The sequence below is a fragment of the Centrocercus urophasianus genome, unplaced genomic scaffold (genome assembly GCF_019232065.1).
Source record: "Centrocercus urophasianus isolate 14NV4802_14NV808 unplaced genomic scaffold, USGS_Curo_1.0 seq_20, whole genome shotgun sequence".
Lineage (NCBI taxonomy): Eukaryota > Metazoa > Chordata > Aves > Galliformes > Phasianidae > Centrocercus > Centrocercus urophasianus.
Window position 1 is genome coordinate 4,725,347 of NW_024884756.1, and position 22,187 is coordinate 4,747,533.

A 22,187-nucleotide genomic window follows, 5' to 3' on the forward strand; every position below is an offset into this window, starting at 1 on the left:
TTATATCACTTTGCCTTTCAATTTTTTTTTTTGTACTGTCTAAATTGACACAAACAAGATTCCACCACTTAGCAAAATTTCAAGCATTCCCATTCCTATTCTTCAACAGATAACCTGACTTGTATTAAAGTAGCAAAAGCAATGACCTGGGTGACGGGGAGCTAACATTGAATACGTCTAGAAATTTGTAACGTCACATTACTGATGAAGTGTAGCTGACTGTGGAGAGCTTTATGAATGTGGAATGCTTAGGTTCACTTTTGTCTTCAAGTACAAATAATTTTACAAGACTAACCAACCAGTCATAATTGTCCTTATGCCCTCTTCTGTACCCTGCAAGGCACTTTGAGCAAAAAACAATTTCTACTGATCTCTTTACTAAGAATAAATACATAAATAAATAGCAAAATAACAATGATTTACTTACAAATCAAGTACATGTAAGTGCTCTCAAAAGATGTTGACTGGATAGCTCTGTTTTGCTGAGCCATGAGAAGTAGCCAAGCTTATATACTGTAAACAGGCCACAAGCAAATTATTAACCAAAGTCTAAAAGGATTACCTCAAAAACGTTAGTTGAAATCTTTCATGCCCAAAAAAGGTAAAATGCATATGACTCCTTGCTTCTGTTCCCAGTCTATTACGGAGACAGCAACCTCTGATTTCCTTTCAGGTAATACGTCCTCTCATGGACAAATATTTTTCATGCAAACACGAACACGGGAAGAACGCAGCCTGCCTAAGACATTTGATGACACAAAGTCAGGAATACCGACTAGGATTCTTGCTCTTGCAGCTTAGATTTTGCTTCTGCACTCTCATGACTTGATCGATTCTTTCCCAATGCAATCCTACCATAAAGCAGTGCCAGTACAGCATTTCTAGCAGGATAAAAGATACACATGCTAGAACAGAGTAGCTCACGCACGGTAAGGATGCACTGGGAAAGTGCAATAGTGCTAAGTGGCACCCATTGCTAAACTAGTCAAAGGAAAGCTCGCGCTTTCTGACACGAGCTGTTTATAATCAGAATCCTAAAGGTTGGAGAAGACCTCTAAGATCATCTAGTCAACTGCCCACCTACCACCACACTGCCCACTAACCCACGTCCCCAAAGTACTACTCTGAGCCTTTCCTAACACTTTGGCTACTCGCCATGGCTACACAAAACAGAGCTATCCTAACAGATACCAGTCGAATTACAATACTTGAGGTAACTTCTTCATACAATGCTACACAGTGGTTTTTTGGAACCCTTTGCAGAAACTTACAAAACTGAAACATCATATTCCTTGCCCACAAAGCTTCAAAAGTTTCTTACAAGGGAAAAAATACCAGTTTTTTTTATTGCAAAGCGTGGATTTCAGTTAGTGATGAACCTGTCTGCAACATATTATCAAGTGTCATCAAATGTTTGCAAAGCCATAAATTGCTTGCAGTTGTATAACATTCAGTCAAGGATGGGTGCTTCTGGGAAAATACATTAACTGCATGATTTCTAACCTGAAGTAAACCCTTAATTTTAAGTATAAACAAATCAGTACCTCCATAAGGGTACAGCCTTTGTTTCACTGCTCTTATTTCTGAAATCGCTGAGGCAAATCTTTGTAAACAACAAGGCTAAACAAAGATCTTTAAGTTTGTAGAAGATTGGAAATTCTGGGTGCAAATCTGCATTAAAAAGCATGCTGGAAAAGTTTACGAAAGAACTAAAACTAAAAGCATCTTGCCTCTAATTATTTTTAAGGTTGCCATAGCAACTGGGCTGGATACATACATATTTTTTATTTGTATCAAACCTGATTCCAACTATTACTTCAAAAGCCTGAAAACAGAAGTTTAAAGAAAAAAAAAAAAAAAAAGGTTTTCTGCTGGATGTGCTCTACTGAAATAAAATATGGGAATTTTCCATAGCATCAGACTGTCATTAAGAAACACACTGATATGACAGTAGCTGTCATCTTCTGAAACCCGCAATGCATGCGACATCTTAACTTCCATCTATCTCCAACATTCTGTAAACAAAATAATAGCTAAGTAGGTACTGGTAACAAGTTTGCATCATCTTTAATTGCAGACTAGAAATCCAGTCCATCTAGAAATTCTGATCCCAGAGGTGTAGGCTCTTATTCACATCCACAGCTACTCCAAAATGACACACCGTGTGCTGCACCTCACACAATGCAGAGAAAATATGCAGGTGAAGTAAGACGAAAACATAGAGAAAAAGATCAAATCATGGCCACTGAAATGACAGACTGGGGTTTAAGCTGTTTCATTCTCAGATTGCGGAGAACAACAGAAGACTACAAAAGGAGCAGGTTTCTATGCATTCCAACAGGTGTCACAAACTTTTGCCTTACAGCACAACGTCACTTTGTGCTATCTTCTAAAGGACAGTTTGTTCAAGGCAGCTTATCTGGCTCCCAGCTACTGGGTTGCAGAATTACAGACTCACATGCATAAAACTCCTTGGTTGTGTGTCGTTACACCCTCTCTGAGATCACACAGTAGAAGCCCAAGAAAGAAAAGCAGAACCAGGCAGCTATATAGTACTGCTTCTCTACTATCACACTTCCAGCCACAACAGCAAGAAAAGCCAGATGTCCAGAGTTTTAAAATATTCTCAGTAAGTATTCTTCATAGCAGATCCTGTGTTACAGTTCTGCCTTCATTAGACAATTGTAGACTGATAGCAAATACAGAAATACAGAACGTAAATCTCCAAAGTCAACTTGTCAGAACAAAACTAAAATTCACCCAGAAATCAATTAAGATATGCTGATGGTACTGACCTCCCTTAAGAATAATGTCAAATCCCCTGAAACTTTTTATGAATGTATTTGTGTGTATGAGAAATGCAGTATAACAGATATATGTTGACGTAAAATACTTCTTTTTAGAGGCTAGACTGAAATCAACATTACTTTATTCACTGCAATATGTTTTTTTTATTAACTTCAGTTAGTAGGTTTTATTTTAGTAACTTTAGATGAGTCACTGTGGATGACAAACACATCACACAGACTAGACTTCACAGTCGGACTTCAGCAAGTCTGCCCCTCTGCCACTTGCCCTGACTAGACTCCTAACTTGCACTGCTGCCCCTCACCAAAGCCATTTGCATCATTCCACGGGAAAGGAAAAAGACTGAAACTTTATTTTGTAAAAGCCAGCTCTGGCAGTCACAACAGACATCTTTAGCTAATTCCCTTGCACTAGTGATTTTCAACTGACTTCATAAACTGGCAGAGAATAAGACTGTCTGTGACTTCAGCATCTGTAATTATGACATTTCCAGGATACAGTTGCCAAATCTATGTTTTACAGTCCAGTTATAAGCTCACACACTAGACAGAAATGACTCCTCCCTGTCTGTGCACGATGCAGCAGCAGTCTGGCAGCCTTGAGGAATGAATTGGTGCTGTACACACAGCAGGAGAGACTATCTTCCTCACCTTCCAAACTCACTGCAACCCTGACGGGTAGGAACTGACTGTGAGACTATAATGTAAGCTTCACTGTCAGCAACTCTTTACAAAGCTTTCAGGCAGAGGACCAACAAACCCCAGAAGAGGGGAGGAGCAACTAGTGAAGAAAGCACCTCTCAACTGGAAGATGGACAGTAGAATAGCTGTGACCTGGTTAGCAACAGTGACTTTTGGCTGATAGTAGTGCAGATTTGCTTGGATCTGCAACTTAATGATGCAAAGGGGAGGTGCACAGAGTATCTTACCCCTAGGACTATAGAGCAGACAAGGCAGCACAGCTCAGGACACAGCATAAGCAGAATACGGGAGAGTCCAAAGGTCTGGCATCTCCAGCAGTGAACAAAAAACCAAATATGAGTACAAACAGCAACAACACTGTAAAAAGGTGAGAAGTGGGGAGCAGGAAAACAAAGGGATAGAGAGGATGTGGATGCTTAGGGAGCAGTGGCTTTCAACCTTTCTCAGTTTGCAGACATCCGCACAAAGAAGTAGAGGAACACTGTGCAGAGAAGTTAGAAACACTGGCAGCTCCTCTTGCTGTCTTCATCAAACTCTCAACAGTAACACAGAGTCCCACTGGCCCATGAAGCACAGGCTGAAAGCCACTGCTTTAAGAATCAAAGAGACTGTCAATATAAACAGCAACTACAAAGAAAGGAAGGCAGGAGATAGAGACACTTAGTGTCAGGAGCAAGGGACTGAATCATGTCACTTCTGTGATTTAGATCTACAAATTAGCAGTATCTACATTTAAAAGCAAGCACGCTGGCATCTGAAGTTTTTCCCAGCGACTGGCTCTGCTGAGGGATTAACGTTACCTAATGCATTTATAGCTCAATCAGAACTCCTGAGTGGCATTGCTGTGCCTCCTCAGGTAGTTACCCAGTCTTCGGTCCTTATTCTGAAGCAAAGTACTGACACCAGGAACAGATGCAGAATGGTTGTGAGCAAAATATAAGTCTGACAATAAAAGCTTTGTGCTGGCAATAATCCAGCGTGGGGAGCTACCTAATAAAAAAAAGATTCATTTTCTCTGCGCATTCATCCAGTCACGGGTGCTAAAACTTCAGCTATCAAAAGCACCACTGGTTGACACTGCTGTAACGCCTTACCTGCTTTCTGCACAGGCACAACCGACATGAGTGAATGCCAACACCCCACCGTGTATGCACATGCTCTCTCACTCAGCAGGTAAAACACACCAATGAATAACTTACAAGATCTAGGGCAGCTGCTAAGATGGAGGCATCGGGGATAGTGCCCGGTTCACAGCAGTTCAGGAGAAACTGAAAGCGCTTCATCCCTTGACGGATTGCTCCCAGGTTCACAACGTTCTTGGATTTTCCTCCTTCTTGGTTGGAGGTCAAGTGATCATCAAAGCTATGGCAACCTAAAGAGGTAAAGAGTACAAAGGGGATTGCAGGGAAAGGCAGGGAGAAGGAAACAGACTACAACTAAAAAAAAGTAGTGCAAAAATCCTGATGAGTACAGTTTCAGTCTAAACCCCTTCCTCAGCTTGACGTGCTAACTTGAGGATAACATGGGCATTTTTAAAACATTTGTGACTTCTGTAAACAGGCATACAGCAAGCCAAATTGTGGTCTGGGTCACACTGATGTCTCCTTAAAACAATGCCACCCTACTCAGGGTGGAAAATCTGGACAGCACAGGTGAACAAGAACGTGGTTCTTCGTCCCCACCTCTTTAACACAGACAATCACTCTTACTGCCTCTTTGATGCTCTCCTACCTCACTTACCTATTAGCTTTTAAATTTCTACATAAATCTCATTCCTCATACATTAAGCAATATTGTATCATGCAGCAGGACACAAAAATCAGTAGCAAACATTATGAAGATTCTATATGGGAATCACACACTGTCTAATTCTTAGGCATGCCTCTTCTGCAATGACCAGAACATCTAAAGTGAGATCAGATTCAGTTTCTAAGTGTCTTAAATCATACCAGCTTTTCTCCCTTGAAGAGCCTTGCATTCTTTGGGATGGAAGGTTCCCTTATAAAAAATTTTCTTTAGAAAATGGAGTTAGGAAGCTCGCTAGGGCTTCTTTCAAACATTATTTTAAACTACATACTAAGATCACATGATAAATCAACTAATCCCACTGCAAGTTGGAATGAATGCTTCTTAATGCACAAGATCATTATGTAGTCTCTACTCAGAGTTCAGACAGTCGTGGAAAGACACAGGATATCAGGAAAGAAGTTTTGAGGCCAACATGGCTGGCCAAAATAAGAACAGTCAGCTTTTAGGGCTTTTTGTCTTCAGCCGTAATACACTTCCCGTTTACATGTGAAGGTACAAAAGGTTACAGAATACTGAAGGATAAAGCACTGAAGAACAAAACGCTGCGTGGAAAATTGAAGATTAGCTTCAGAAGTAGATTTGGAAGACTTGGCAAAATGGCCCTGCAGCACTTTGGGACTTCTTCTCCAGAAAAGAGTGGCTGTAAACTCAAAATCTCTTTGAGACCTCAGTTCCCAACATTTCTTAGCATTTACACAATACAAATAGCCACAACAAAAAAATGGCAGTGGGGATCTTCATTTTTTCTTCCCTATGAAAAGAGCAGTACACTAAATATCAAGAAATTTCTTTAAGATAGCTGTACCTCTTCTCTCCCCAATGAAGGTGCACATACTTCTACAGCAAATAAAACGTTCCTATGTTGGGAAATACTTCACAATGTAACAAACACAAACGAAGTAGAAAGAACAGGCAGAACGCTTACGTAAACGAGTAGGCATAAATACTCTTCTCTTTCAACTCCTCCTGTTTCCTTACAGCCTGCAGTGCCTTGACCGAGCCTTCCTGCTATGGCTATTTTAATACTAACTCATCTGAGGTACAACCAATTTTCTCCATGTAGGGAGCTGTTAAGGGAGTGCCCATATGAGATAAAGAACAGAAACATGAACTTCAGATACAGAAAAGTCTGCCCAAGTCTGCCTAGACTCTGTTGCTACACAGCTCTTTGCGGTCCTTTGCAGCCCCAGGCTTCAATTTTTTGAAGCTTTGCAACAGAATCCTTCAGAGGCAGCTGATGGGTGTCCTCTACATCAATCCTGGAATAGCCTTGCTAGCAGCAGGGTGTCTGTCTCTGGCTTACAAAGTGTTTGCGTGATTCAGCCTCACAGAAACTTCATCCAGTGAACAGATACCTAATGTAGTGGGGACATTGGATGTCCAGGCACCCACTCGCTTGAATTACTTCCTCTGTGAATATGAGATCATCCCTTGGAGCCTTAGCATGTGCTGCCATATGTTCTGTGGCATGAAAGCCCACACAGCCTCTCTGTGGTCATCAAAACGTCTTCAATAAGAGCCTGAAGGATCACAAAGGCTCTCAATTTAAACATATTATAACTCACTTCTGTATATATGCTGTGATCTTAGTATAAATAAAAAGATCATTAAAACAACACAATTTTAATGTGCATACATTTGTGTGTATATATGTATACACATGCACACATACAAATAAACACACACACATACGCATACATACATATCCAACGTAGACAAAAATTTCCAGTGGTCTAGATGATATTTCACAACTACGGTTCATAAATGGTATGACAAATTATTCCATGTTTAATTACCTCATTTTCTATATATATATATATTTATATTTATACACTTTTTTTTTTAAACTGTAATGTAGATTTCTTTTTTTTTATTTCATATTGTCTACTGTGTTAAAAAAACCCAAAAACACAAGAGGAAAAGCATGAGCACTGTAATGGCACAGCATCATGAATGACAGGAATGAAAAGGTAGAATTATGTTCCAAAATAATGTCTCTGAGTGAGAACTTAAAGGACTTAATAGCACAGCCATCTACCTCAACAGACTTCTGTTGTCAGTATACACACAAACCTTGTACACTTTTTATGGAAGATGTAGAAGCACTGCAAATTTGAAAGCCCTCTGTATGAACCTGTTCAACTGTCATAGGTCCTCCCATCCTGAAAAGGCCTCATGAATTTCAGTATGCACACACATACATGTACATGCAAGCACATACAGCTAAACTTATTTTTGCTTCTGTGGCTTTCTTTGTATAGCAGATATCCATGTGGACACAGTGACAATAATTTCCTTAACTGCCACATTTTGCTGTATAGCTTTAAATGCCCTTCCTTTGCCTCAGTTAGTGATCAGACAACCCTCCTTACCAACATCATTAGACAATTTGCCTGTTTCTCACACTCACATATAACAGTCTCTGTTTTTAACCCATGGCATCACCCTTCATATCGCATTTCTAAGGCACTCACATATCAAAACCAAACACATCATGTATCTCCTCTAGCAGGTATATCCAAAGCCTCAAGTTCTTGTCATTAATTAGATCAATTCTGATGTTATGTACTGAAGACTGAAGTATGGACAACTGTTAAAAAGTTCACAAAGCCCATAACTAACAGGTCATCTGAGTTTTATACAGACATAAGATGTGCCACACATACAGAGCAAGACTACTGCTGCTCATAGGGCCAAAACTAAAACTGTGAGCCTAAATCAACACTATGGGCACCCTAGACAAAAGCAAACAGTGGCAAAATACCTGCAATTAGTAAGGTAAAAAGAAAACGTTTCCTGCAAGAAAATATGAAGCACATCACAACATGAACTTCATGTTGTGCAACAATGTAGAAACAGCTGTAGCAGTCTAAAAATCTTACTGCCCCTCAGTTATTAGATTCCAGAGAGAGCTGGGACAAAAAACAGTTGAAGCATTTTACATTTACTTCAGTGCAAAGTAGCAGATGCAATTTCTTCTACTGCGGGGATTTTCACCTTCAGCTAAAATCAAACAAGCTGCTGGGCTGAGGCAAACTCCTAGAGGAGTAATATTTTGAACTTGGGAGAGCGCTGACTGTGTTTCTACCACAGCAGAATGATGATCAATGCACACTTGTGAGATCTACTCACCCTTTGCTACTATCATTTGTCTAAACAACGGCTTACATGCATTACACTGCATGTCTGGGACAGGTGATGGGAGAAGACAATGCAGTGCCAGAGAGTCATGTCAGAAAATGAAAACCGTAATGTCAGATAATGGATCATACTGTAATCAGTACAGAAATCATGGTGAAACAGGAAAGGTGCTCCTTTTTGTGTGTTTTTGGGAGTTGGGTTTTGTGGTGCTTTTTTGTTTGTTTGTTTTTGATTTGTTTTGAAATACAGTAGTAAAACTTCAAGATTGCTGTCTTCCTGAACAACAAAGATGAGCTCTGAGCTGAGGACACGAGCAGGTGAACGACTGCATGACATCTGAAAACAGAATATATCAGGACATTGTAGTACTCATAAAGGCACTTTTCAAACACTGCTGGTTTTGAAAATGCATTGCAATTAAGTATACTTGTGTGGAAAAGTAGTGTCATCATTATTTTGTGCACTATGAAAAAGGGACAGCATCCCTAACGAATGGTATGCAGACATTAGACATGCAAACACAGAAGAAAAGAGGTAATTTTAACAAGATTTGTGCAGGGTTTTCCATTTCATCAGTGCAGATCTTCGCTAAAACCGTCAAATGGTCACAAATTGGAGAGAAAAAAAAAATAACAAAAAAACGGATGGAATTCCCATTGTTATCTTAGGCAATGAAAGATTTACAAACCTAATTTCAAACTGAATCAGTGCTTTGAAGCAAGCATTAATTTTTCAAGTGTGTTGTTCAAATTCAATTTGATATTAAAAGCCCAAATATTATATTTGCATAATTTATTTGGAGAGTCTGGAAAAAAAAGAAAATTGACTTTGCTAGAGGATTTTCTAACTCAAAACAAAAGAAAAAAGGAAGGGAAAGAAAACAGTTACAAAGACTAAAAAGTTGGAGAAGGCTAGAATGGATACAAAAACTATGGAGAAAGCAGAAAAAAGGGAAAGGGATGGAATACAGAAGGAGATTTAAAAAGAAAATAAAAAGAAAGAAAAAAAGGAGACGAGAACCCTGATTTCTAACCATCTTTTTCTTCTGTGTGATGAAGCTTGGATGGGTGTCTTCGGCAGGTGCGCCATTTACCAAGACGCTTGAAGAAATTCTCCTCTTCATCTCGCCCGTTGTCCAGGCCACCTCCTGGCCCCCCTCCTTCCGACAGCTTCACTGCACTGGTAAACTTCACCTGTGCAAAGACAAAGGGCAGGTTAGGTTGTGCCATGCCACTGCTCTTGATCGTCCTTGCTTAGACATGAAGCATCGAGGGAAGTGCTGCGGCACAGCAAATCACCATAGCAACCCAAGTGGGGCTGCAGAGACTTACATGTGCCCAAGTATTTAATCTTTTAATCTTCCTGCTTAAGTGACCGGTCTTCCACAAAAGGCTTTAAAGGCACAAAGGAAGCATAGAGAAATGTGGCTAAAAATTAATTTACTTTATGGGTATTTACAGGATCTGCAGTTCTTTCTCCATGAACGAGGATAAGCACAACAGAGATTTTACCTAGTCTTCTTCACGTTCCAGAAAGGAGACTACAGGCAGCTACTCACACACCACAGCCATCACTATCACGTCCCCTGTGCAGAGAATAAGGCTCCAGCATTCTCTCTGACAAGGTCCTAACACCTCACATCCTTTCCCTCCTTTACCAAGAAGCATTCTGCACTTTATTACTGTTTCAGTTATATCTCCCAAACACTTGTGCTCTTACAACAGCACAAACTGTTCTCAACAACATATTCTTCATTCTTCACCATATATTGACAGTGCTTCATTAAAGATTCTCCTCAGTGTTCTTCCAGTATTATGCAACACAGGACAGACTAGACAATACTTTACAATAGAAAGATACCACTGGTGCCCAAGTATAGCTTGTCTCCAGTCTACACCATCTCTATTTAAAGCTAAGAGGAAAAGCTGATGTTTTCCATAAGAAGGCTCTTATGGAGCTGGAAGAGACAACACATCAACATTTAGGGGCAGACAAAATGTGCAAATTCTGCAGCACAGAATTGCAAATAGTGCAGCTCCACCAAGCTTTTTCACAGAGAGAAGCAAATAATCAGCTGGTAGAAGATCAAATACATTCGCTATTAAGTAGGTTTTTCAACTATGCAAGGGCTGAAGAACAGGAAAGAGTAAAGAGAGTAGGGAAAAAAAACCAAGACTCTCTTGCTTTCAGTGCTTTCAGGGATCAGCAAGTGCTGTGACACCCGCTGCCAGGACAAATAGTTTTCTTCTGGTCCTTACTCTGGCACAGATATCTATGAATTACTTGAAGAAGTGGACTGACATTTAGAAGTTAGACTGCCTTACTTGGCAAAAGTCAAGTACCAAATTGCCATGTGATCTACTCTCTAGATTTCTGTTACTAGTCAGTCATGTTGGGCTGCAAAGCCGAAGTTGATTACAGCGTTTCCTTGGACAGGTAAAACAAGTCAGATCCTGTCCTTGTAAGCTCTCTCAAATGGAGTCCAAAGCACTTACCTTGGAACTCTGTCTGATGAACGACAGACGGTCAACAGAGCTGATATCTAGGAGATCTTCCACCCCATCAGCCAGGCCAGAGAGGGAGGAACGCTTCAGCCAGTTCCCTGTTGCAGATTAAGCTATTCAGAACAGTTCTGAAAATGCTTCCAGGTAGAATATTTCTCTGAAATGACTGTGCCAAGGTATGGTAAAACAGGAGGCAAGGAGAAAGCAACCATGTCATGTTATGTGCATTAACTACCATGTAAGGCCAGGTCTTGAGACTTGTAAGTGATGCATACTTTATCCATCTAAACGCTATTTGGACATTTCTCTTTTACTGAGAGGAAGAATGCTTGAGAGATTAAGGTGTTAGCCTGCTACTTAGGAGATCTTTTTTGTCCCAGATATTATCAGCTTTGGAAAATTGCTTACTTTTCCCTTTGCCTTAGTTTTCCACCTATGAAATGGAGAAAGCAGCATTTCTCAGCTTCACTAGGAAGACTATCAAGTATACTTGGACAATAAGAAACTGTGATAAAATATGCTTTACAAGAGATGTATCTATCTGCGTTTCTCTGCACATGCAATATGTATATAGAATAGGAATAGACATACATTTACCTATGGGGAGTTTGAGTTTCTTTCGAAGGGAGATTCGCCGAGAACGGGAACGGGAGCGTCTGTCTGTGGTGGTCCCAGAGTGAGCAGTGGTACATTCAGATGTGTCCTGCTCAGACTGGCTACTGGTATCGCTTGCTGCACTCTGTGATTTGAACATCTTTCGCCAGAAGTCCTTGCGTCCCAGAACGGCGCCTTGGTTTTGCTCATCACTGGTAAAAAAAAAAAAAAAAAAGGAAAAAAGAGAACGGAACTTGAATGAAGTCTGGATGTTCAGGGCAACGAGGCCTCCTCCAGCAGCCTCTCACTTCCTATTCTTTGGGGTTGCTATATTCTGAACTCCAAACATACTCTTCTCAGTGGGACAAAATCAAATTTAACATGTTCAATATTGTTCAAGGTACTAAATAAGTATCTTTTCCACTCTGAAGAGTTTGCCCGCAGAATGGGTTCCTCCAATTTTTTGTTTGCGCAAGTGAAAAGCACATCATCTTCTTTAGGTCAAAATGACTTGCATCGGTAGGACTACATTGGTGCTTTCTACAAGCACGTGTGCACTGGAACAGCTTTAGGACATCATGATAGCTATTTGTGAACCTGCTGGAGTCTCAGTTCTTGTTAACTTACTGCAGTGTGGAATAGGAGCAACGTATTTTGCTCCCATGTGACTCTTTCAATTTCTTATGGCTGTGGCAGTGCCCAGAGTAGAACAGCTTGGTTCAATTCTGCACTGCAATCAAAGGCTTTCTGTTATCCTTGCTATCTCAGCAAAGCAGAGACTTTGCAGGCTTAGTTAACACAGAAGAAATGTAATACAGAGCTCTGGCACTTGCGCATCTCAAAGCGCTTCAGCACGGCAGATGGGTATTCAGGGCACAGAGAAGTTCAATGACTGGTCCAAAGTAACTCAGGACACCAGTAGCCATTCACCAAGCTTTCTGAAATTCTTAACAATATTGATTAAATGTACACTTCAGTATTACATTTCAGAGTTCTCTGGACAACAGAAGCTACAAGTATGTAATGCCTAACAGCAGGCTGGTTCACTCATTAAGAGAACTGGTAACACGGCTCTACTGTTAAAGAAAATGCAACATTTCAGGAGACTGCAGGGCCAAGATGCGTTCTTGGGGGGTAGTAAAGAAGTAATGACTTTTAGCAACAACTTAGAATTAAAAAAAAAATAAATGGAGCCATCCCAAAGAAGTGCAAAGAAAGCATCAAGAATAGCTGTGATGACAGTCCTGAAGACTTACCGCCATTTTCAAGGCTATGATAGTAAGTGATATCAATGAGTTACTGCGGTGTCTTTAAACAATCTCTGGTGTTCGCCCATGAAAATCAAGCTGATTTCAGTTGGCAGCACAGAAAACAGGCATTACCTTGATGCAACCAGCAGCTCCTCAGACCTGCAACACATTTGTTGCGCCATCCAGGTGCATCTTTGATGTCCTCCCAATTTTACTAACCCCGGACAGAAGCTGCCAGCAGTAACATAATGAAATAATATTCACTTACTGTTCTGGAGTTTGCATTGGGCGGCTTGAAATGTAACTGCGACATTCATCGGGTGCAGCTGATGCCTGACCTTTGTCAATGATGACACTTCCCATCTCAGATCTAAACAGACAACATAAAGCATCAGATACCATGAATGGATGGCTCCTCTCGTGCTCATCACATAGCCACATGACAAGGAAATCAGTGCTGCTGAACAGCCAAACAGCTTTTGAGATGCACTCTCAATTTAGTAACTTATTGCCTCTCTCTCTACGCCACTTTTGGAAAAGGCAATAGCTCTGAGAATAGCCAAGGTTTGTAGCAGCTTTTCAACTTTCTTAACTCTTCACCCCAGCAAACCTCAAAGCATGTTTCTTTTTGATAAAGATGCATGTCAGGATTATACTTGTTCTGGGACTTGTTTTGCATACTGTGGATTATCTGTCAGATAAACAACACTGATCTCCCACAAGAAGTGATGTGCATTAAAAACTACATCCATACAGCACTGTGGGACTTGCGCTGTGCTCCTTCACTTCTTTTTTTTATCCAGTGTTTCCACTATTCAGTTTTCTTTAGACTCTAGTAGGAAAGGGTTAACATCTTTTGCTACAAACCTATGATTGTTTCTGTTCATTGAATTTTAAAGGAGGCTGCCACAACAGTGCAATTCTGTACTCCAGAAACTAATACAGACTATGAAGACATAACGCACAAGCCCTTGGGCTTTCTACATTTGCATTCAGTGCATATAGTCATACAGCCATTTTCAAATCAGTCATTCACGCTTTTCATCCCAGACACCAACCTTTTGCTGCCAGAGGATTTCAGCTCTTGCTCCGTTTCCTCTGTTTTTTTTCCTGGTATTAACTTTTCAGCACTGTCTAGAAGGGCACTGAGTGCCACTCTCCGAAAGACGTTCCCGTGAGCCTCCTTGATAAACTGAACAAGCTGACGAATATCACAGTACAAGCCCTGGGTAGCAAGACATCACGAAAAGAAAAATCAGTCTGCAGGTTGTGAAGAAGCAGTGATAATCAACGGTTTCTAAGGTCCTTCAGGAAGCCATTACTTCCTCTGATTGTTGTCTGATCTACTCTTAATGTACAAGGTTTGTGTTTTCCAGCTGAGATCAAAAGCTGGAAGAGCTGCCACTTGGAGCACTTGGAAGAAGCAAAGCACGGATCATTATTGTTATAAAAGATGCTCTGCAGTGGCCTAAAGCGAATGTAGAGGTATCAGAGGCTAGATGAGGAAGCTGCAAAGATGACTTAAAGCCTGTTTTATCCCATTTATCTAGCCCATAATCTAAAAAGTCATGAAAAAGCCAAAACGATGGGCTGGAGAGGAAAGCATAAAAACCTGGCAAGCTTTATTTCAAAACCAGTGGGTGTCTTGGGATTTTTCCTAATTATTTTAGAGCTCTACATCATGGCAAGAGAAAGGAATGACTCATTCTCCAACCTACTCCTACATTTATGGCTCTTTTTAGTTTTGAACATTCATACATAGCTGTGACGTGACAAGTCTCCTGTACCTCTGAGGGTAAGAGGATGGAGGGTAAGGCTTATAAGACCTGGTTTTCAATTTGTGAACTTGTTGTGATCTTGCATTATTCTGAAAATTCCCAGCTAGGAAGTGCATAGCCAGCTTTCAACCAGAAAAAAAGTGCTATGTTCTTGGTATTTGACTAAACTGAATTCATCCATTCTGTTAAGCCTCACTGGTCACACTCAAGTGAAAAAGCACCTTTGCAAAATATGAAATCAAGTACTTACAAGGTTTTCTGGACTGTGCAGCTCATGTGTAGTGGAAGCACAGCGAGTGATCAGTGACTTGAACATGGCACTCACAATAATACCTTCTACACTCTGTGCTGTAGACTTGTTGTCCACTGTGGTGAAGTTATTCCCAAATCCAGCTTTGTCTGTGAAATTGAGGTACAAACAAACCGCCTTGTTTAGAATGCTTTTAAAAAGATGGCTTTAACGTGTATGTTACGGTGTTCAGATACGTAGGACAAAGGCTAGTCCTCACCTAAAATCTTATGCTCAGTTCTGGCAATCCCACTTCACAAAAAAATTTGGCAGAGGAGGAAGAAACCAATGAAAAGGATGTAATTTTTCCAGAAATAGTTGTAGTACAAAGAAAGATCAAACAGATTAGGGTGAGTCTGGCTTCTGTTCATCCACATCCCCCACTTAGAAATGTATAAAATAAGACATAAAATTTGAATGATACTTCTGGCTTTTCTATTTATTATTTTGAAGAATAGGAGATGTCTGATTAAAATGCAAAGTGACAATGCCCACGAGAAGACAGTCTTTTGAACTAGAAAAAGGCTGCTCTTGCAAGGTGCAAAAGAGGACCAAGCTGTCAAAGACTCAAAAAAGCGTTACACATTTATAAGACAAGAAATATCCCAGCTTTATTAGGTGAGAGGAAAGATTTTTCAAAAGCTGCATGAGCTGCCATTCTTCAAAGCCTGGTAATAATTGGTGAATGCTGAGGAAACTTCCTGTGAGCACCTTTTTCATATAAGTCTGCTACTCTTCTTTTTATGCAGTCTCTGAAATGCCTGAGATCAGAGAGAATCTAATAGAGCAGAGAGACTGCCCAAATACTGGGGAACAGCTATTTCTATTCTGTAAACAATGGCTGTTAATTGCTGTCACGTGCAGTGACCAAGCAGAAAATGTCCAGTCATTCTATTAGAATCTGGAATAATTTGGAATAATGGAAAAAAAGAAGAAAAATACACATACACACACACTTATATTGTAGGTATGCACATCTCTGTGTTTATATTCTTGTTTATTCAGTCTGTTCCTGCTATTTCCTGCCTCACCTGAGGCACTACAGAGAGTTTTAATGCTCAATTATATCTCCATTCAGAAGAAACCCTGGATTAAACAGGCCATTTCAGCTAGTGCCTGCTCATGCCATGAAGCAGAAAACCTCCAGCCTGAGGCATAATTGAATGAAAATATTTTCTTTGAAAGCCATGAACAACAGGTAGGATGAATCAAAAGAGAAGCTTTCAATTTCAGGCGCTCTGGGTGCTACATGATCACTACATGTGATCACTAGGTGGTAAAATTGGATGAGTTTAACTCTGCTGACCTGTGCTTGCTAAGAGTATAATCTGTATGTTTTAAGGATAAAAATTCACTTTTTTAAAAAAATCATTTACTTTAAGGCAAAAAAAAAAAGGCATGGTTTCTTCCTGATGGTAAAGTTTAGGAACGTTCAATTAAGAACTTCTGATGCCAGCCATACTTACTGTCTGTGACTGGCTCCATGCAGAATCCCAGTAAAGCGTGAAGGAAATCCACCACATTATTAAGAGAATCTCTGTTCACATAATCCCTCATGGTCTGGCGGAACTGCATCCTATCCAGTTTGTACAGCTTTGTGAGGCAGTTCTGAGCCTGAAACGACATCCGTCAGATCAAATCACATCAAATTACGTGTTTGAGTTTTGCTGATAGCAGCTGGGTATTTTGAGGTCCTCTTTTGCTCTTAGTCAGTGCTCTGCCTTCCTATCTAAAGTAATCTTCCCCAGGAGCCAGAATGTTCAGATTCTATAACAGAACACAGGTTCACCCCTGAAGCAAACAAATTCAGCACTTCATGGGTGCCACTGTTTGGAGGTGGTGCTGAAGTCATTCTCAGCCACATTTGAAGGCCTTACTCCCACCTCTTCCCCCAAAGGTAAAATCTCATTAAGCATGAACGAAATAGGAATATACCACCTCCTTCAAGGTTTATTGCCTTGAAAAAATTTCTTAGATTCAAGCATCTGATTTTGACCTGATGGCTCAAATCCAAGCCAGCCCACCTGCACCAGTGATCAATACATATCATTAGCTTCTCATTTAAAAGTTAATAGCATTCAATTTCCTATCAGAAAAGTACCCATCCTACTGGGACTCCAAGCAGGCTGGTATCAGCAAGTCTGAAACATCAGCTTTTACAGGGAGCATCAAATCTTCTGCTACCTACAAAAGGGTGCTTAGCTTTCCAGTAACTCAGACGTGAATTGTGCATGCAGCCAACACAAATGGTGCATGCAAAGCAGTCTGACTAGACAAACGCACAGAGAGCTGCAGACTTGGACATGTAGATACCTCTTCCCACAAAGACCTAGTTTAATGAGCCTGATAGGAACTTGGGCTCCAAGAGACCTATTCATTTAGGTGTAATGTCATGCCCTGGATTAAATATTTTGCTGGCTCAGCTCCAATGCAGTGTGAAAGCCTAACTGTCATTTTTGCTGAATATAGTATATTTTCAACCAGTGCTCTGTACAGAACCTCCCTACCGTTACCACTGGGATTTTCTTACCCCATAGTCCTACTGTGCCTGCAACTAACATTAATGCTGCCGTCTCCTCAGCACCCAGGGGTCCAGCTAACTAACAGAATAATGGTGACTGATACAGAGGCAGTTAATCCACCTTCAAACCATCTAGCTCAGATTCTAGCATCAAGTTATAGCTCTCTTGGCATGGCTGAGCTAACCAAAGCCATGCAGAAACACCTGGCTCCCATGTCCCATTGTGGATGGGGTTGAGTAAATTCTCATTACAGTCATCAGAAATGCTATCTGCTGCAAGCACAGAAGGCAAAGAGCAAGTCCTTGCTTCCTCTTCCGTGCTTCGAAGGAGAGAACCTTTGGAAGGCTCCCATTTGACAGGGCATTGGACTGATCCCGGAGTCAAATTCCGGTTGAAGTCAAATGTCTGGGTTACATCCTGGGCACTTCCCAGTGCTTCAGCTTGAGCATACTCTGAAGTAAAAGGAATCAATGGTAACCAGCTGCCTCATCCTTCAAAAGGGCATGAATCTTCTACTTTCTTGTGGTACAAGAACACGCCTGCAAGCATGGTGCACTTCAACTATCAGGAGCTGATGAAGCAGCCCAGCAGCGACCAGTCATGATTATCATTAGGAAAGGTGGACATAGCTACTTAGATTTCAGGATTTAGATATGCAACCCAAAATAGCTTCATCTCTTGTAAACAACATGCTCTATTGGAGTCTCATCAGTGTAAAAAATTGACTTACAGCAGCACACACGGGGCTTCGCTCCAGTGTATTTGTAACTTTTCACACAACCTTTGCATTGGGTGCTGAAACATACCCTGGGCCTCAGAGGAATTCTTATAGCAACTCCCAGGGTATGGAAGGTAACATGAAAGTTGAAAATCTGCTACAGCTGGGCTGCAACACAGCCTGTGTGCTCAGACAAAGAGAAACACACTTGTACTCAATACAAAAAAAGCTACAGAGGGGGCAGACAAATCTCAGCAGCCGATGTCAAAAGTACAAGGGGAACATTTTAATGAGCTTTAGTTTTCTTACATTCTCCCGGAATACCTGGTGTCTCAGGCGATCTCCAGAGAGCCCTCGGTGTCCTTCCCCACAACCATAGGCACAGCCCAAGGACTTCACAATTTTGATAAGCATTGTGAGTGCCAGCCTATGGGTGCTGATAGACGGACCTTCATCCTGAGTCACAGAGAGAAAGCCGGTGTGAAACTATAGCAAAACCACTGGCTTTTTGTTAGCGTTTTACTTTTCAACTAACTGTAGCCCATTTCTCCCCTCAGACACACTGTTACAAAGTTATAACTCTTAAAAGGTATATTGCAATTACTTCTCAAGTTAGAGCACCAGCCTCCTCTCTTCAAACTCCCCTTCAAAAGTTGTAAACGCAAAGCCCACTAACAGGATTCTGGAGTATCATTCAGCATTTACTTCAAAAAACAGAAAACCGAGAGCTGGCTCGCTCGGACAGAAAAGCAACCATATACTTTAAATATCTTTGTAGCATTATTATTATAGTACCATGAGTTGTGACTTCGGAGGTAAGCAACAGCCTTTCTCAGTCAATTCTCACAGCAATATTGAAAAATTTATGATTTCTGGTTGTCAAAGAAAACAAGCTGTGTTCAAACACTGAATTTTGGTTTTCCTTATAAGCTGCATGTGATAAACCTTCAAAGAAATAATGATCACTTTGCATTTTGATAGGATATTAAAAATGTCCCAGTAAGACCCACAAACTGCTTTTGGAGAAGTTGCAGTGTTTGAATTACCAATCGTGTTTCTTCAGCACAACTTCAGCGAGCACCAGAACAAAACAAATTAATTTGTGCAAAGAAAAAGGAAGGCAAACAGAAGGGGAATTACATACATATTCATACTTTGTCTTAACAGATACTACAGTTCATTACGGGGTGGCACAATGGGAAGCAAAACAAACCTTTTCTTGGGTTTTGTCATTCTTCTCATATGGCCCTCCTCCTCCACCACCTCCATCGCTTCCTCCTCCACCACTTCCACCACCTCCTTCTTCTCCTCCATCTCCAGCTCCACTGACTGAAGGAGGCCCAAATCCACAAGTTGAACCTCCGGAAGCTTTGAGTTGGAAGGATCCTTCATTTGGTCTCTTCTCAGGGGCTTCATTTTCTTTGTTCTCACTCTTCCTCCGGACTTTCTCCACACTCGGCACCACTCCAAGCTGAAGCAAGCACTCCACAATGTTCAGTGCCACATCACAAATCCTGGAGCTGATGTCATGGTTCAGGACCAAGTAAACAGCCTTCAGGACTACCTGGTAGAATCAAACATCATATTTTAAATTAGAATAATTTTCTCTTCCAGCACTATCCAATGCCTGGAAATTCTAGTCACAGACCAAAGACTCGTTATAGCAGGCACAGTACAAACTTAGAATGAATAACACAACCCTCAATCCCAAAAGCCTACAAACTAGGTGTAAAAGAAGAAACCGTAAGTTGGGTACAGTCAGGCAGAAAAGGAAACCATGAGATGACATCTGTGAGCCTGAGAACATTGCCTCAGTGCACCAGGTGCTGTCAAGTCAGTAAGAGGAACAAAGTAAGGGTGAGTTTTAAGGTGCCGTCAAGGTGCTGTTCAGTTTTATGCTGTATTACAGGGAATTGAGTGCATGCTCCGGGAACACAGCAATTAAATAATATCACTTCAGATCTGATGTGTGCATTACACATGCACATGCACTCCTTGCAAGGAGTAATAGGAGTTGCAGTATCTCAAAGGAGACTTATGATATGCACAAATGTATCTGACTGACCTTTATGTACTGCTGAGAGAAGTCATATAAAGAGGTGGAGGAAAAGCCCATCACAACCCTGATCTCAATGGTACCACTATATTGACAGAAGAGGGACCTGGCTTTCCTCATTCCTTGCCAATTACCGAGAGATCCAGCATGCCGTTCTTGTGGACAAAGTTGTTGGTTCCATCAATGTGATCCGTATCCTCCAAGCAACTGTAATTGATGCATGAGTCTGTCAGGCTCCGCGGGAGGTTGGCACACGCAAGAGGTTCATGGGGCATCTCAGGGATGGGCACCTGATTGCAAAGCTTCCTCATGTGCTCACTGAAGAAATCGGCATAGCCCACGTTGAACGAAGCCAGAGTAGTGTTGAAGGTAGCCACAGTGATGGTAGAGATCTGGGACCGAACTGCAGGGAGGAAAATGGCTACCTGTGAATTCCCATCTCCAGAGTTAGAAAATGGCAAACCGAGGCTGTGCTTGTTTACAAGAAAGGTGCAGCCCTTAATGCAACTCACAATGCTGAAAGAACAAGACAGGTCCCGAATTCCTATAACGGGTGCAAGGGTGAAAGCATAAGTTAATTCCTTCTTTATGCTACCGCCAATTAGAACCCAAGGTTGCTCTAGCAGTATCGTTCCATGGCAGCCTAAGTAGATCTGAGCCTACCGATCATTAACTGGGGAGTCCAGACAAATTAAACTTAATCCAAAATAAGGATTAAATTTTGGTTAGCTTTGCTCCCGGTACTGATCCAGTGCCTGGTCTCAGAAGCAGGAACACCACAGCAAGGGAAAGAATAAGCACTCAGCAGCTGAATGGAGTGAAGGCAGGTTAGCAACACCAATTTAAAATAGCTTTCTTAGTCAGACTGGCTTAAAAGATTTCATCACAGCTGTTGAAAAAGCAAAAAAAAAACTAGCACTACCTGAAATAGAACATCACCAACACGTAAAACTGACTGATGAGAAAGGTAATGTGGCATTTAAGTTCACAGTACTCAGAAAAAGGACATCGTGACATAGCTAAGTCTAATTTTAAACTGGCTAACTCGGTATTGATGGCATTTTGGCAATTTTCATTAAATACTCATGCTGAACTCTAGCACACACTATGAGTAATTTCCTATGCTTACTGCTTTGTAAACAGGCCCCTACACTCAACAGTGTAGCAAACTCACATGTCCCACATTGCTGATTGCACCGTCTTCTTCAGGAGGGTATGGTAACAGCACAAAGGAATAACAGCAAACTTCTGCTTAAGGCTGCTTAAAGCGTTCTAATTAATAACAAATCAAGTAATCTTCAAGAATTGGCTCAGAGATGGACTGGTTACATTTTGAAAATCACAACTTGTCAGAGTGGTGACTACATGTCTGTGTAGCCCTGCCAGCACCAAACGAGCAGTTTCTATTAAGAGAATCATTCTAAGGCCAATGGCAGTGCTCCAATCCAGGCTACAAAGTGGTTCATGATCAGTACAGGAAGTAAGTGCTGTACCTAATGTAAGAGGATTACTTGACGCCAAGTGTGATTTTTCAGTAGCAATCACAGACATCTGCATGTTGAAGGCAACAAGGAATGTATGAAATTAGGAAACTTCATTCCTGAGTTACCAAGTTTGATGACTACCCAAGGGTAATTATTTTCTGTTTCACTGAGGTTTTGCTTCGTTTAACAAAAAAAAAAAAAAAAAAACATATCCAAAATCTACACAAAATATCTTTTTTCTGTGCTAAACCTTTATCTCATTATCACTGACAGAGCTGACTGCTGGATGGGACTCAGAGGCAGACAAGGAGAACTAAGGACTTGTCATTTATACCCATGGATGCCTGCAGCAAGCGTGCCCATGACTCCTCTTCAGCATCTACACAGGACATAACTCACTCTTCACCTCTGATTTTTAGGTGTGTCAGCCAGAAGAATTATTTATTAGCAAATTTCTCCTGGCCAGGGAAATTAGAGAACAGATGGGAAATTAGGAATGACCAGAATGCTAGGATATAATTGGCCACAAAAGA

The 22,187-nt window shown here is 41.0% G+C and overlaps 1 protein-coding gene across 3 annotated transcripts in view; it reads right to left on the bottom strand.

The window, feature by feature from the left end:
* UNC80 (unc-80 homolog, NALCN channel complex subunit) overlaps window positions 1-22,187 on the bottom strand; it is a 121,228-nt gene that overhangs the window by 70,526 nt on the left and 28,515 nt on the right. The window contains exons 12-22 of one of the 3 annotated variants that reach the window (XM_042822266.1): window positions 20,305-20,573; window positions 19,328-19,678; window positions 18,439-18,570; window positions 16,341-16,488; window positions 14,836-14,984; window positions 13,866-14,032; window positions 13,076-13,177; window positions 11,555-11,769; window positions 10,955-11,061; window positions 9,553-9,652; window positions 4,709-4,881 (exon numbers count right to left, since the gene is read on the bottom strand). In XM_042822266.1, coding sequence (XP_042678200.1) covers window positions 4,709-4,881; window positions 9,553-9,652; window positions 10,955-11,061; window positions 11,555-11,769; window positions 13,076-13,177; window positions 13,866-14,032; window positions 14,836-14,984; window positions 16,341-16,488; window positions 18,439-18,570; window positions 19,328-19,678; window positions 20,305-20,573 — 1,913 coding nt within the window. Of the gene's footprint in view, window positions 1-4,708; window positions 4,882-9,552; window positions 9,653-10,954; window positions 11,062-11,554; window positions 11,770-13,075; window positions 13,178-13,865; window positions 14,033-14,835; window positions 14,985-16,340; window positions 16,489-18,423; window positions 18,571-19,327; window positions 19,679-20,304; window positions 20,574-22,187 lie in introns of all 3 variants that reach the window. The other 2 variants (XM_042822264.1, XM_042822265.1) reach the window with 2 other exon arrangements.